At 41.3% G+C, this 12,238-nt stretch overlaps 1 protein-coding gene across 1 annotated transcript in view; it reads right to left on the bottom strand.

Moving 5' to 3' along the window:
- Nucleotides 1-358: 358 nt before the first annotated feature.
- FBN2 (fibrillin 2) overlaps nucleotides 359-12,238 on the bottom strand; it is a 253,892-nt gene continuing 242,012 nt past the window's right edge. Inside the window, exons 64-66 of the mRNA XM_014547293.1 lie at nucleotides 6,857-7,088; nucleotides 4,075-4,246; nucleotides 359-2,249 (exon numbers count right to left, since the gene is read on the bottom strand). Coding sequence (XP_014402779.1) covers nucleotides 1,875-2,249; nucleotides 4,075-4,246; nucleotides 6,857-7,088 — 779 coding nt within the window. The 3' untranslated portion in view covers nucleotides 359-1,874. The remainder of the gene's footprint in view (nucleotides 2,250-4,074; nucleotides 4,247-6,856; nucleotides 7,089-12,238) is intronic.

Here is a 12,238-nt window from a genome sequence, read left to right as displayed (position 1 = left end):
AGGTGGTTTAGGGTGCCTTAACACAATGGCACTCAAAGCACATGTGAGGATGAAGTGGAGAAATTCTGAGGTCTTAGAATTTCTAGGAGGCTTGGACTCTGTTTGGAAGTGAACAGCTAACTGTGGATTGTGTCCTTCTATTTGAATGCGACTTTAAGTGGTACTCGTCGGTTGAACACTGCTGCTAACTTTGTGTCCCAGATTTGACAACCTTCCCTTGTCTTCCTATTAATGGGCCTCACTTGCCTTCTGGTACTTCCTTTCATACAGGTCCCCATAAAGCCAAGCCCCTGCCGCTCCCACAAAAACAACAGGGGTCACAGTCCCATAAAACTCTCAATCAGAAAACTACCCCAAAATAAGCTTTATTGCAAGAAAAGTGACATATTTGATACATAGACCTACAAAAACAAACAAGACCCAAAACCATAAGTTTTTCCTCACAAACACTTGATTACAAATTTACACTGTTTCTTTTTTTAGTTATTAAAACAAAAGAACCCCAAACTGGATATAACTGGTGACTAATCTTTGGTCAGCACAGGTGTGAGAGGAACAACCCAGAGCCTGCATGAGCTTTGGCCATTTCACATATGAGGTTTGGTCACTGGTCCAGGGACAGGTTCTTGGGTTGAGAAGAACATGGGAGACGTACTCTTATTATAGCACATCTGGTACAATATCTTTTTAAATGACTAAAGCAAACTAAAAATCAATTCATTGTACAAACATCTTTCATACACAATAGGCTATGATAAAATGAGGCATATGGTGTATAACTACAGTATTAATGAAAATTCTAAAAAAAATGGATTTAAAAAAACAACATATATTCCTTGGCTGTACTGCATGATTTGTTTGCACATATGGCAATCCTGAAATAGCTTGAACATAATAAATGCACCATTAATCTAAGACAGCACCAAACACTACAGAACGCCAGGTGTTCCTTTTCAAAGGAACGGCAGTTCTTCAGCTGCCTAAGTACCACAAGTACGCAGCACACCCTGGGTACGAATGAGGTGTTGTGGGGAGCACATGTGCTTCCTTGAGGTTATGAGAAGGAAATACAGTACGGTTTGGCCTGCAACGCTACTGGTCTCACAAGCAGTCAAGGTATTTTGCTACAGTGTTGTGCTTCATCTTCATTGCCTGGTGTGTCTGGTGATGTGAAATATCGTCACAATGAGCTGCTCTGGCTTTGATCTCCTTCGTAAAGGAGCGAATGACACTTCCGTCTTTTAAATTATTGATTACACTGCCCATTCAGCTCTGCGAGGCTTTCTTTAAGATAATCAGATGTGTACCAGTTGGACGACTGGCAGAAAACCAAAGGAAACATCTCTTGAATCTACTGAATTTTTAAAAAGCACCTCTAAAAGAAATAGCTCAAATTTATAAATCTAAAGAAAAACAAGTGAGTTTCCCTTTTTGTTTACATAGTTTGTTCATTTCTCCATATATTACTGCATTAAAAATAAATAAACATCTATATTTTTTTAATTAGCAACTATAGCAAAATACCCAAAGTGTTACAGACTGCTAACAGGAAAAAAAAAGCTCACATTATTTTTGTGCATTTAGTGCCATATGCTGATCTCTTGAACATTTACGTTTTTGTTTTTTTTTTTAATATATTTTAAAGTGAAGTTATATAAAAAATACAGTAACCACGGTTGCCTCTGTACTCAAATCTTTGGCCACACCAGAGTCTAAATTATCCCACCCTGTGAGGGTCAACATTCTGAAGCTGAGACAGGGAGGAAAGAAACAAAAGTTGTCTTTTTTTCCTCCTTAAAACTAGTCATTGATTCTCAAAGGCTTCTGAAGGCTGGCTGTGCAGGGATTTGAGCCTGGAACCAAGTCTGCAAGTGTTAATAGAGTTGAATCTGCAGCCTCATTCTGAGAGCCTCCCCGAGTTCCCCTAGGAGGTAGTCATCCTCATTGCTGTCTTCCAGTTTCTTAAGCTCCTTCTTCTTGTAGAGAGGGATGCTCGTGATTTCCAGTGTGTAAGTGCCAGGCACCGGCTTCCTCTTGGCCGTGTGCAAGTAGCTGAGCCCGTTCCTTTGGTGGATGCGGAAGATGCCATCGTCATTCCCTTGGGAGATGACATAGCGGATGTGGTTGTTGAGGGGCTCGATGGCGGGCATGAGTTCCAGGATGTGCTCCTTAGAGCCAAGGCCGGAGAGGTTGAACTTCATTCTCATGGGGCTGTCCATGTCCACACTCTCCAGGCTGATCTGTTCAACCTGAAGAAAGAGCAGGAAATGATGTGGGAGGAGCAGCTGCAGCACAGGAGAGGACCCGGAGGGGGACTGGCTGCTGGGGCTGCAGCCACAGCAACAACCTATTGCTCCCCCTTTCTGCACTTTAGGGAGTAGTGCTTGGGAAGGAGGTGACTTTAGCTTCATGTGGGCTGGGAGCAAAGGTCAATTCCATAGTGTGTGTCCTGTAAAGCTCTGGCCTTACCCAGGTGACGTTACAGGGCTGAGCTTACAGACAACATTCACATTTCAAGTTTTTCTGATGAGTTTGTGGAATACCATGCTTCTTAATAATAAAGATAATTTAGAAAATAATTGCTTTTTTTTTCTTGCTGGGGTCAAAAGAAGTGCAGCTGTTATCCACCAGCAGGGACTGTCCCCAGAGGAATCTGCACTCAGAAGGCTTGTCTTGGTTTGTAAGGCCCACAACGCACAAGCTGAGTGCGGGAGTGTGTTTGCTAAGAGCCCTTGGTTCAGAGGGAGGGGACTGCAGTCCTCAGGGCTCAGATTTGGATCCGCTTTGGTAAAAGCCAGTGGGGCAGGGACCAGATAAATCAAGTCTCACTTGATCAGAGGGATGGGAGGTTCAAGGATGTTATCTTAGTAAAATAAATAACAAAACAAAAAACAAACAAAAAAAGACAACAACCAATGCTTTGACTGGGCACCTGTTGGCTACAGTGGCCCCGAGTGCCCATCAGTGTTCTGACAGACTCACATCCCAAGTCCCACATTGGGAAGGTTTCACAGAGAGAATTTCTGGATTTGATGAAAATCTCAATCATTATATTTACCTCAATGAGGTACCTTAGTCTATTTAAGGAAGATGTAACACTGGCCTATTTATTATTATAAAGTAGAATCATAGACCTTTTGGCTAGAAAAATCTCGTTTTATAGATAAAGTTTCTGAGCAAGTTGCCCAGTTCACACAGCCAGTTAGCTGTTTTTGGTGGAGGAATTTCTCAGTAACATTCACTGAAGGGGGTGGTGCTATCCCTGATCTTAGGGAAAACATCAACATTTCTAGATATTACAAGTGAGATTCACTGAACAGGTATAATATACATGCCAGGTACCGTTCTAAGCACTTCACAGTATCAACTCAATTAATCCTCCCATCACCCTTCAGCAGTATTTTTATTCCAATTTTATAGGTGAAAAAGTTGAGACAGAGAGAGGTTAGGCAAACATGCCCCATGTAACGTGAGTAACAAGTGGAGGGCCAGGGGACATAGTCAAAATCAGGCAGCCTGTGGCCCACCCCTCAAATGTCTCTGCTAAAGGCCATTTATGACCAATAAACACCAGCAGCAGGCAATTTAGATCTTCAGTTCTTTATAAACTACAAGTTATTTGGAGATATCATCTTATGGGAGGAATACCTAACTTACAAATGTCACAGAATAGGAGACCAGACCTACTTGGCTTACCTACTGAAAATGAAAATCAGCCTACTTTACTATAAATGCATAAAACAGAACTGGGCACATTTAAAATAATTTTGGAATCATTTCAAGTAAGTATTTCTAGGTGGGCATCTTATGCCCTTTGGCATAAATAAAAAAGAAAAAACATATGACATGTGAATCTTAAAGTCTTCCCCCACCTCCCCGTCCTTGTGTTTTGAGCTAAAAATCAACTTATTTTATTTACTTGTCTCTGCCATGTTGAGTCCATTAATTTAGCCATTAAATTTCAAGCTAGTTTTAGCTTCACTGAGCCTGAAACCTACATAAAGGTTTACTGCATCATGTACATGACTCCATATGGATAAAATCTGATACAAAACAAAAGTGAGGTTTACTCACAGCAGAGGGTTCGGGCTCATGAACACTTCTCTTCTGCCTGCCTTCTTTCTTAGAGTAGCCGTTGATTTTGCACTCATAACAGGCTTCCGGGGACAGAGCGTTTTCCTCATCCACCTCTGTGTCCATTGGCAGGTACTGTCCTTTGTTAAATCCCATTCCTGAGACACAGTGGCTATTTGCAACAAGAAGCAAGGTGTTGTTAGATTTTATCCTTAACTTTTGACTATAGCTTTCCAGTGGTAGAGCAAAGACTTTTCAGAAAAAACACCAACAAAGCAAAATCTAAGCTCATACAAATAAAAACCTAATAGTCTCTGTAGCTCTTTTCTTTAACACTTCATACACAAGATTTTCCCTTATTTTGAACAGCAAAATTCTGAGAGTGAGTTTTAAGCTTCCCCCAATTTTTTTCTTTAATATACCTTTTAAACTTAAGCATAGTTGGTATACAAAATTATACTAGTTATATTAGTCTCAGGTGTGCAATATAGTGATTCAGCATTTGTATACCTTATAATTGATCAACCCACTAATTTTAGTAGTAATCAGTCATCATACAAACTTATCACAATATTATTGACTATATTCCCTTCAACCTTTTCGGCAATCCCCCCCCCCCCTCCATCTCCCTCCCCTCTGGCAACCATCCTTTGGTCTCTATTTCTGTGAGTCTGTGTTTGTTGTTTAGATTTCACATATAAATGAAAACATACATTATTTTTCTTTCTCTGTATGACTTATTTTACTTAACATAATAATCTCTAGGTCCATTCATGTTATCACAAATCACAATATTTTGTTCTGCATAATGTTCCACTTTGTATGTGTACCACATCTTTTTTTATCCATTCACCTATCAATGAACATCCAGGTTGTTTCCATATCTTGGCTATTGTAAATAGTGATGCAATGAGCACAGGGGTACCTATATCTTTTCAGATTAATGTTTTCATTTCCTTTAGTGGCATCCCCAATTTTTAATCCCAATTAGATGAAGCACTTGAGTGTAGTTAACTGGGGAAAGCAAAAGCAGAGTATGAAGTTCCAAGAGAGTGCTAAGAGAAGTCCTGTTCACAATAAAGCTCTCTGCTGTAATGACTAAGATTTCTCAAGTCCTATCTGAGTTAGTGAAAGAGTCAATGTCTAGACCAGTCCATCTCCCTCTTTTGAGCTCGGCGTGTCAGCATTTTGAAAAACCCTAACTTAACTCTGGTGCCGTGTCACATATAGAAATTTTTTGATATTTGAACCCATAGTAAATCAAAGACTTATATTTTTGATATTTATTTTATATATTTAAATGCCATTTAACAAAGAAAAATCAACCAAAAAAATGAGTGTCATAGGTTTGCCATCACTGGTCTAGACCATGCCTTTTGTTTCAAGCATTATTATGTAACTAGAGGCCCTAAATAACTAGAGCCCCGGTGCGTCCCTCAGCCCAGCCTGCATCCTCTCCAATCCGGGACCCCTTGGGGGATGTCTGACTGCCTCTCACAATCCGGGACTGCTGGCTCCTAACTGCTCGCCTGCCTGCCTGATCGCCCCTAACCACCTCTGCCTGCATGATCGCCCCTAACTGCTCCCTTGCTGGCCTGATCGCCCCTAATCGCCTCTGCCTCACCCCGCACCCAGGACCCAGGATTCCCTCCTCTGGCTGGTCACAGGCACCCAGGACCAGGGCTTCCCTCCCTCTGGCTGGCCGCAGGCACCCAGGACCCATGGGTGGGTGGCTTCACCAGGGTCACGGGGCGGGAGGCTTGTCCCTTTCCTGGGCTGCAGGTGCAGGCACAGCCACTGGTGCCTAGGACCACGGGGCGGGTGGCTTGTCTTTCTCCTGGGCTGCAGCCTGGCTGGTCCCCATTCCTCTCTCACAAGCTCATTTGTGCTTGGCTGGTCCCCATTCCTCTCTCCCCAGTGTTGAGTGTCTGAGCAGTTATAGCGTGATGGCGTGAGGGCATGATGGCATGAGGGCATGACAACCATTTGCATGTTAACTCTTTATTATATAGGATGGTGGACAGATGAGTCCACCCCCCTCAGTGCCTGTCTCATACACTGCTCTTTCTGAGGAAGAGGACCCTGAGTGACTCCTCAGTTCCCACCTTCCATGCTGTTGAGCACAGGCTGCCTTGATGGAAGGAGGCAGGTGGCCAGCACCCCAGGCCCAGCCCACAGGGCTTGAGAGGTTGCACTTGGGAACATGTGATGGGCTGGAGGAAACCCAGCCCTGTGGAGCCAGCCTGGCACCGAGCAGTGCCACACCAATGAGGCAGGTCTTCCATGGGCAATAATATAAAGCCTGATGAACAAAGAGAGGGACACACTCCTTCCTCAGGAACCACTAGGCTGGCACCTGTCAAAATTCATAGAAAAATCTAAGAGAAGCCATTTCCACTTGTGCCTCACAACCCAGGTGTCTACAGCAACCCGTAAGCTGCATTTTAAAATATCTGCTAGTCTCTGGCCTTGAGGGACCCGACTGAATGAATTCAGGCCTTTATGCGGGGCAAGAAAGTGCTATTTGTTTACAAGTTCAAGTCTTATGCACACCACACGGGAGGTAATCCTGCAACATGGATATAATCCATATGCCTTCTTAGTGCTTCTCCCTCCTATATCCTAAGTGACCAACGCTTTCGTCTCTTGGGCTTCTAATCACCATTCACTTCCTTGTAGTGCCAGGCGGCCTGAAAGCCTGAACTCAGGGAGAAAACCTGAGTTGGACCCACCCTGTTGGACCTCCCTTGCTTTCCTGTGTGTGAAAGGATGATGGCCTTACCCTTGTCCCACTCTGTAGTACCCAGGTGGGCAGCCACAGAGGTAACCCCCCTCCGTGTTGGAGCAGCCATAATTGCATGGGTTCTTGGAGGATGAGCACTCATTCACGTCGTGGCAGGCACTGGAGAACTGGTCAAAGGAGAACCCGGAGGGGCAGGCACACTTGTAACTCCCCAGGGTGTTGTAGCAGGAAGCAGAGCCACAGGCATTCGGATTGGAGCATTCATTCTCGTCTATGACAGAAAGTAAGAAAATATTACCTGAGGAATATTTATGACAGAAAGTAAGAAAATATTACCTGAGGTGACACGGAGGAGGGCCTGAGTCTCAAAGTACCTATGATTTCACAGTAGAAAGAACTCTACAACAGCATTTAAAAAACATTTAGTCCAATGGCTGACTTGCAAAGTATGTGAAATTAAAAAAATAAAATGCCAGAATCCAACAAATCCTCCTAAATTATAGCTGTAAAAAACCTTGCCCAACACTTTTTTTGTTGTTGCTGTTAATCTTTACCCGAGGATATTTTCCCACTGATTTTTAGAGAGAGGGAAGAGAAAGGAAGAGACAGAGAGAAACACTGATGTGAGAGAGACACATCGATTGGTTGCCTCCCGCACTGGATTGAGCCTGCAACCAAGGTATGTGCCCGTAACTGGAACTGAACCTGGGACTCTTCTGTCCGTGGGTGGATGCTCTATCCACTGAGCCAAACCAGCTAGGAAATTACCCAACACTTTTATATACTGTTTGTGCTGTTTATGAATCTGCTGGCAGCCCTTTGGGACAGGTATCTGCAGTTTGCCTACAGAATCACCCTCTATTCTCTTAACAGCAGGATAGTTACCAGCCCACACCTCAGATGAACGGATTCACAGGGACAGGTGGGTGGATGCTCTATCCACTGAGCCAAACCAGCTAGGAAATTACCCAACACTTTTATATACTGTTTGTGCTGTTTATGAATCTGCTGGCAGCCCTTTGGGACAGGTATCTGCAGTTTGCCTACAGAATCACCCTCTATTCTCTTAACAGCAGGATAGTTACCAGCCCACACCTCAGATGAACAGATTCACAGGGACAGATTACTCACTGTGAGGCTGTGGGAGCCAGAAATGAAGAACCGTACTAATGGGGATGAACTCTTAGGGGTGCTGAAAATGCTGTGGTGTTCCTGGTGACATACTCTTGTGCGGACATACTAAAAACCATGAACTGTACACTTTAAAAAGATGAATTTTATGGTATGTGAATTATATCTCCGTGTTAAAAAGCCTACATCGGTATCTGTATTTGTGTCCATTCTCCCAGCAATTCCCAAAGCCTTCATTATATTGTAGATGGAGAAAACATAAAAATCTAAATACCCTAAGTGAAAATACTTGAAATGAACATTATTTAATTGGGTCTATTGAACCAACAACCAACGTTTACCTGCGTGAGGACCCCTTAGGTGCAGACTGTGCCTTCTGAGACTGTCTGCATCCAGCCATCAGCTGACACCGGCCTTCCTGGCTTCATGACTAACATTAATACTTTAAATGCCTGACAGCAGGATAATTATGTTATACCTTCAGTTGCATTTATCATTTTAAATTCAAAGAGTGTGCTTTTAAATTTGGAGACTACAACTTAGCTCTTAACTGTCTGGTTGATATATAGCCCCTGGCTGGGCTCCTTCAGAGTTTATTATAATTCAAATTTCACCCTGGGCACAAGTCACATCTGTCCCGTGGGAAGTTCTTTCAAATTCTGTGACTCCAGTGGAGCACAGTGTGTCTGTTTACTTAATATGTGATAAGTATATGTTTCAGGCCACGTGGGGAAATGAGCCTATTTGCAAGAGAGTGTGCGCCTGGAACACAACAGGCAGAGGGAAGGGCAGAGCGGCATGGCTCAGGGAGGTTATGGAAGACGCAGATGGCGTCTCAGCGAAGAGGCCTCTCAGACAGGAAATTAAACTCCATTAAGTACGGCACAGAGGTTACTGAGAGGGTACATGTTATTAGGTACATTTTTGTATCATGATTATAGTTTCAGAATTAAATCAGACCGCCAAATGTATAATTCTTAATCACTGGATATAAAATCTGCTATGATTACCTAATATGTACCAATTCTTAGCCTTCATTTCATGGGGAGGAGATATATAAATAAATTCATAATAACTAAGCTACCTGTGACATAAATATAACTGCCATTTTATTTCTGCCACAAATGCTCCTCTGATTTTATAATTAAATCGGACGTTTATACGCACCATTTCTCTCCTAATGGAGAATGTAAATTAGGTTATAATTTAACAAAATGAACTTTCTATGAATATAGTATTAGACATTGTGTTAAGTAGAAAATGTACCAGGAAAAACTGAATAACTGAATAATTGAATAAATTCCATTTTAACATACCAATGACAAGAAAAAATTTAAATATATAATATTTTTGGAAGCACCATTATATATTTCATGTTTATATGCTATAAATGAACATCATAGTATAATTTTATAGACTTACGTAATCTGACTTTTAAAATGTGTTCCTGTGTGAGAAATATTTTGAGTTGACTCAAGCCTCACCAAGCTATGTTCAAATTATTTTGAAAGGGCATAGAAGCAACTGGAAGTTACTAACACTAAATAACTAAAAGCTTCATATATTAAGACATAATTTTTCTTCATATGCACATGTTAATAATATTCACTTATTTTCAATTCTGAATAATTATAATGCTTGCAAATATTGGAGAATGTTACCTACATCTATATAATCAATGCACCAGAATGGGATAAATGTCCTATGGTCACTGGCTGGAAACTTCTCAAATTATTCCTTTGAATTAAAAGCTTTTGTCAGTATTAACACTTACAGAGAAATGTCATTTTTCTTTCTTTCTCTTATAAAGATTTTTAGAGAGAAAGGAAGGGAGAGGGGGGGAGAGAAATATTGGTGTGAGAGCAAAACATCCATCAGCTGCCTCCTGCACACCCGCTACTGGGAATCAAGCCTGCAACTCCAGCATGTGCCCTGACCTGAATCGACCAGCAACCTCTGGGTGCACAAAACCACGTCCAACCAACTGAGCTACTCCGGCCAGGGCAAGAACTGCCATTTTTCTCAAATTGAAAGTAGTATTAACAGCACTGTAGGTTTTCAATTTAACAGTATTTAAATAATCTGATGCATTAACTAGCAGTTCTGTTCCTTTACCAGGAGATCCCAGATAAATCTATCTGAAAGACTTCATTCTCTATCTCCTCTCAGTCATATGAATGAAGATATTCACACACATAGTGACACATAAAAATGATTTGTGCCTTTTAATTTGCACTTTGTCATAATTCTTGTTGCTTTTATTAGTTCCTGATGGGCTGTATAATGCTATTCTTGTTACGTATTTCGGTTAAAATCCAACTGTGTTATGTGGATTCAAGGCAAGAAAGTCTGCAGTTTTATTGGATACCAGCTGGGTTCCTCAACCCTGCACAGAAAAGTCTAGAACCTTTCAAATAAATGTCTGTTGCCTCTTGCTCACTCGGACCTGCTGCTTACAGGTGCCCATTTTAGCAGAGCAAGCTCACAAAAGAATACTTATAGTTGGGGATATCTGCTTATGTGACTTTAGTTTTGAACTCATCTTTGAAAACATTTATCCTTCTGTCCAGAGGGTCCCTCCCAATTAGAAAGCACAGGGGCATCTGGCTGGACTCCATTGTGAGATGTTCTGGGGTGACTGCCTTGCTGAGGTGCTCAGTCCAGGAGACCCCACAAAGGGGACCCGGGATATACCACACAGTCTTGATTTTAAGTCAGACCAAATTTAGTAAAAGCCTCCATAGCTGTATTTGCACTAGATGTTTACAGACAGAAACTTCAGGAAACTTAAAAACTTGGAAATTGAGTTCATACTCCACACATAATCCTATTTCTATTTATGACTGCCTTAAAAAGAAGAATTCTATATAAGCTGACACGTGAAATATTAGAGGATCATTCTTTTGCATTTCGTTTCATAGAATTAACCAAGAAGTCCATTTTATTTGCTAAATAAAGTACTGGACATATGTTATGAACAACACAATATAATAAAATTGTTTTACACTTTTAATAGCTATGTAAAAAATACAATTTTCTATATTTTGAACAGTGTGCATACACTTTGCCTCTTTATGAATCAAGATATCAGGGCATAAGGACTTTTGCAACGTATTTTGTTTTCTTTTTTTCTGTAAAGAGAAAAAATAAATTACACTTCTGAGATTATTCTGGTTGATAGCCTAATTCCGTGGTCGGCAAACTGCGGCTCGTGAGCCACATGTGGCTCTTTGGCCCCTTGAGTGTGGCTCTTTCCCAGCCTTAGGAGTACCCTAATTAAGTTAATAACAATGTACTACCTATATAGTTTAAGTTTAAAAAATTTGGCTCTCAAAAGAAATTTCAATCGTTGTACTGTTGATATTTGGCTCTGTTGACTAATGAGTTTGCCGACCACCGGCCTAACTCATCATTTTGATATCCTTTAAAACTTTGTCCTTAAACTCCTGATCAGTAATAGTGTTTGCATTTCCTGCCACGAGGATATATCCATGGTGTGACCTGGCGCATAGCCATGGAATAGTGTGACTTTCAGAGTTGGTTCTTCTCCTTTGAAATTTATCTTGTGGTTTTTTTTTTCTTAATTCACTAAACTGTCATTTGAAATTTCTTGTGAGAAGACCATAAAGGATAAAATCAGATTAATTGAACGAGTAGCCCGAGCACAGAAAACTATCTGAAGTACATGTGGGGCAATTGAAATCACTACAGAGAAACAGGAAGTACCCCGCCATCTCCCTGCAGTACCACTGTCCTCCTTTCTGCTCCGTTATGTTAGCATCTAATGTCACAGGGTATTGGGTGGTGTGTCTATGAAGTGCATTCAAATGGAACCAAGAAGTTAGGCGGGTAAGTTAGCTGGTTACTCAGAGAACGGTGCTCTCTTTGATTAACCTCTCCTTAAAAGGAGAGTTTCAATGACAATCATCAATGCAAGAAATGGAGCACAGTGCCTACTAATTTGATTTTACAAACACTTCTGTCTGGAGTTTTTAATGGAATCTGCTGTAACTAGGTACTATTTCTACCTTAAAACAATTCAGCTCCTTCATTACATCTATGTGACTGGACAGCTCAGATGGACGATCCTCATTAAGTTGATCTGAATTCCTTTATATTTGTCTGAGGGGGACAAAAAGCCCCTGACCTTGGCAAATTAAAATGATGATTCTTAACACAATCTTCAGAAACTTAAACTTATACCTAGCAGAACATTAAAGTTTTTATAAAAGCTCCAGTTGCATTACTGTTCAGGTACTTAAAACCATGTTCTCATTGTGGGTACTTTCA

The sequence above is a fragment of the Myotis brandtii genome, unplaced genomic scaffold (assembly GCF_000412655.1).
Source record: "Myotis brandtii unplaced genomic scaffold, ASM41265v1 scaffold470, whole genome shotgun sequence".
In the NCBI taxonomy this organism is placed as follows: Eukaryota; Metazoa; Chordata; class Mammalia; order Chiroptera; family Vespertilionidae; genus Myotis; species Myotis brandtii.
The sequence above is the reverse complement of the archived record's forward strand: the minus strand, read 5'-3'. Positions and strand labels throughout refer to the sequence as shown.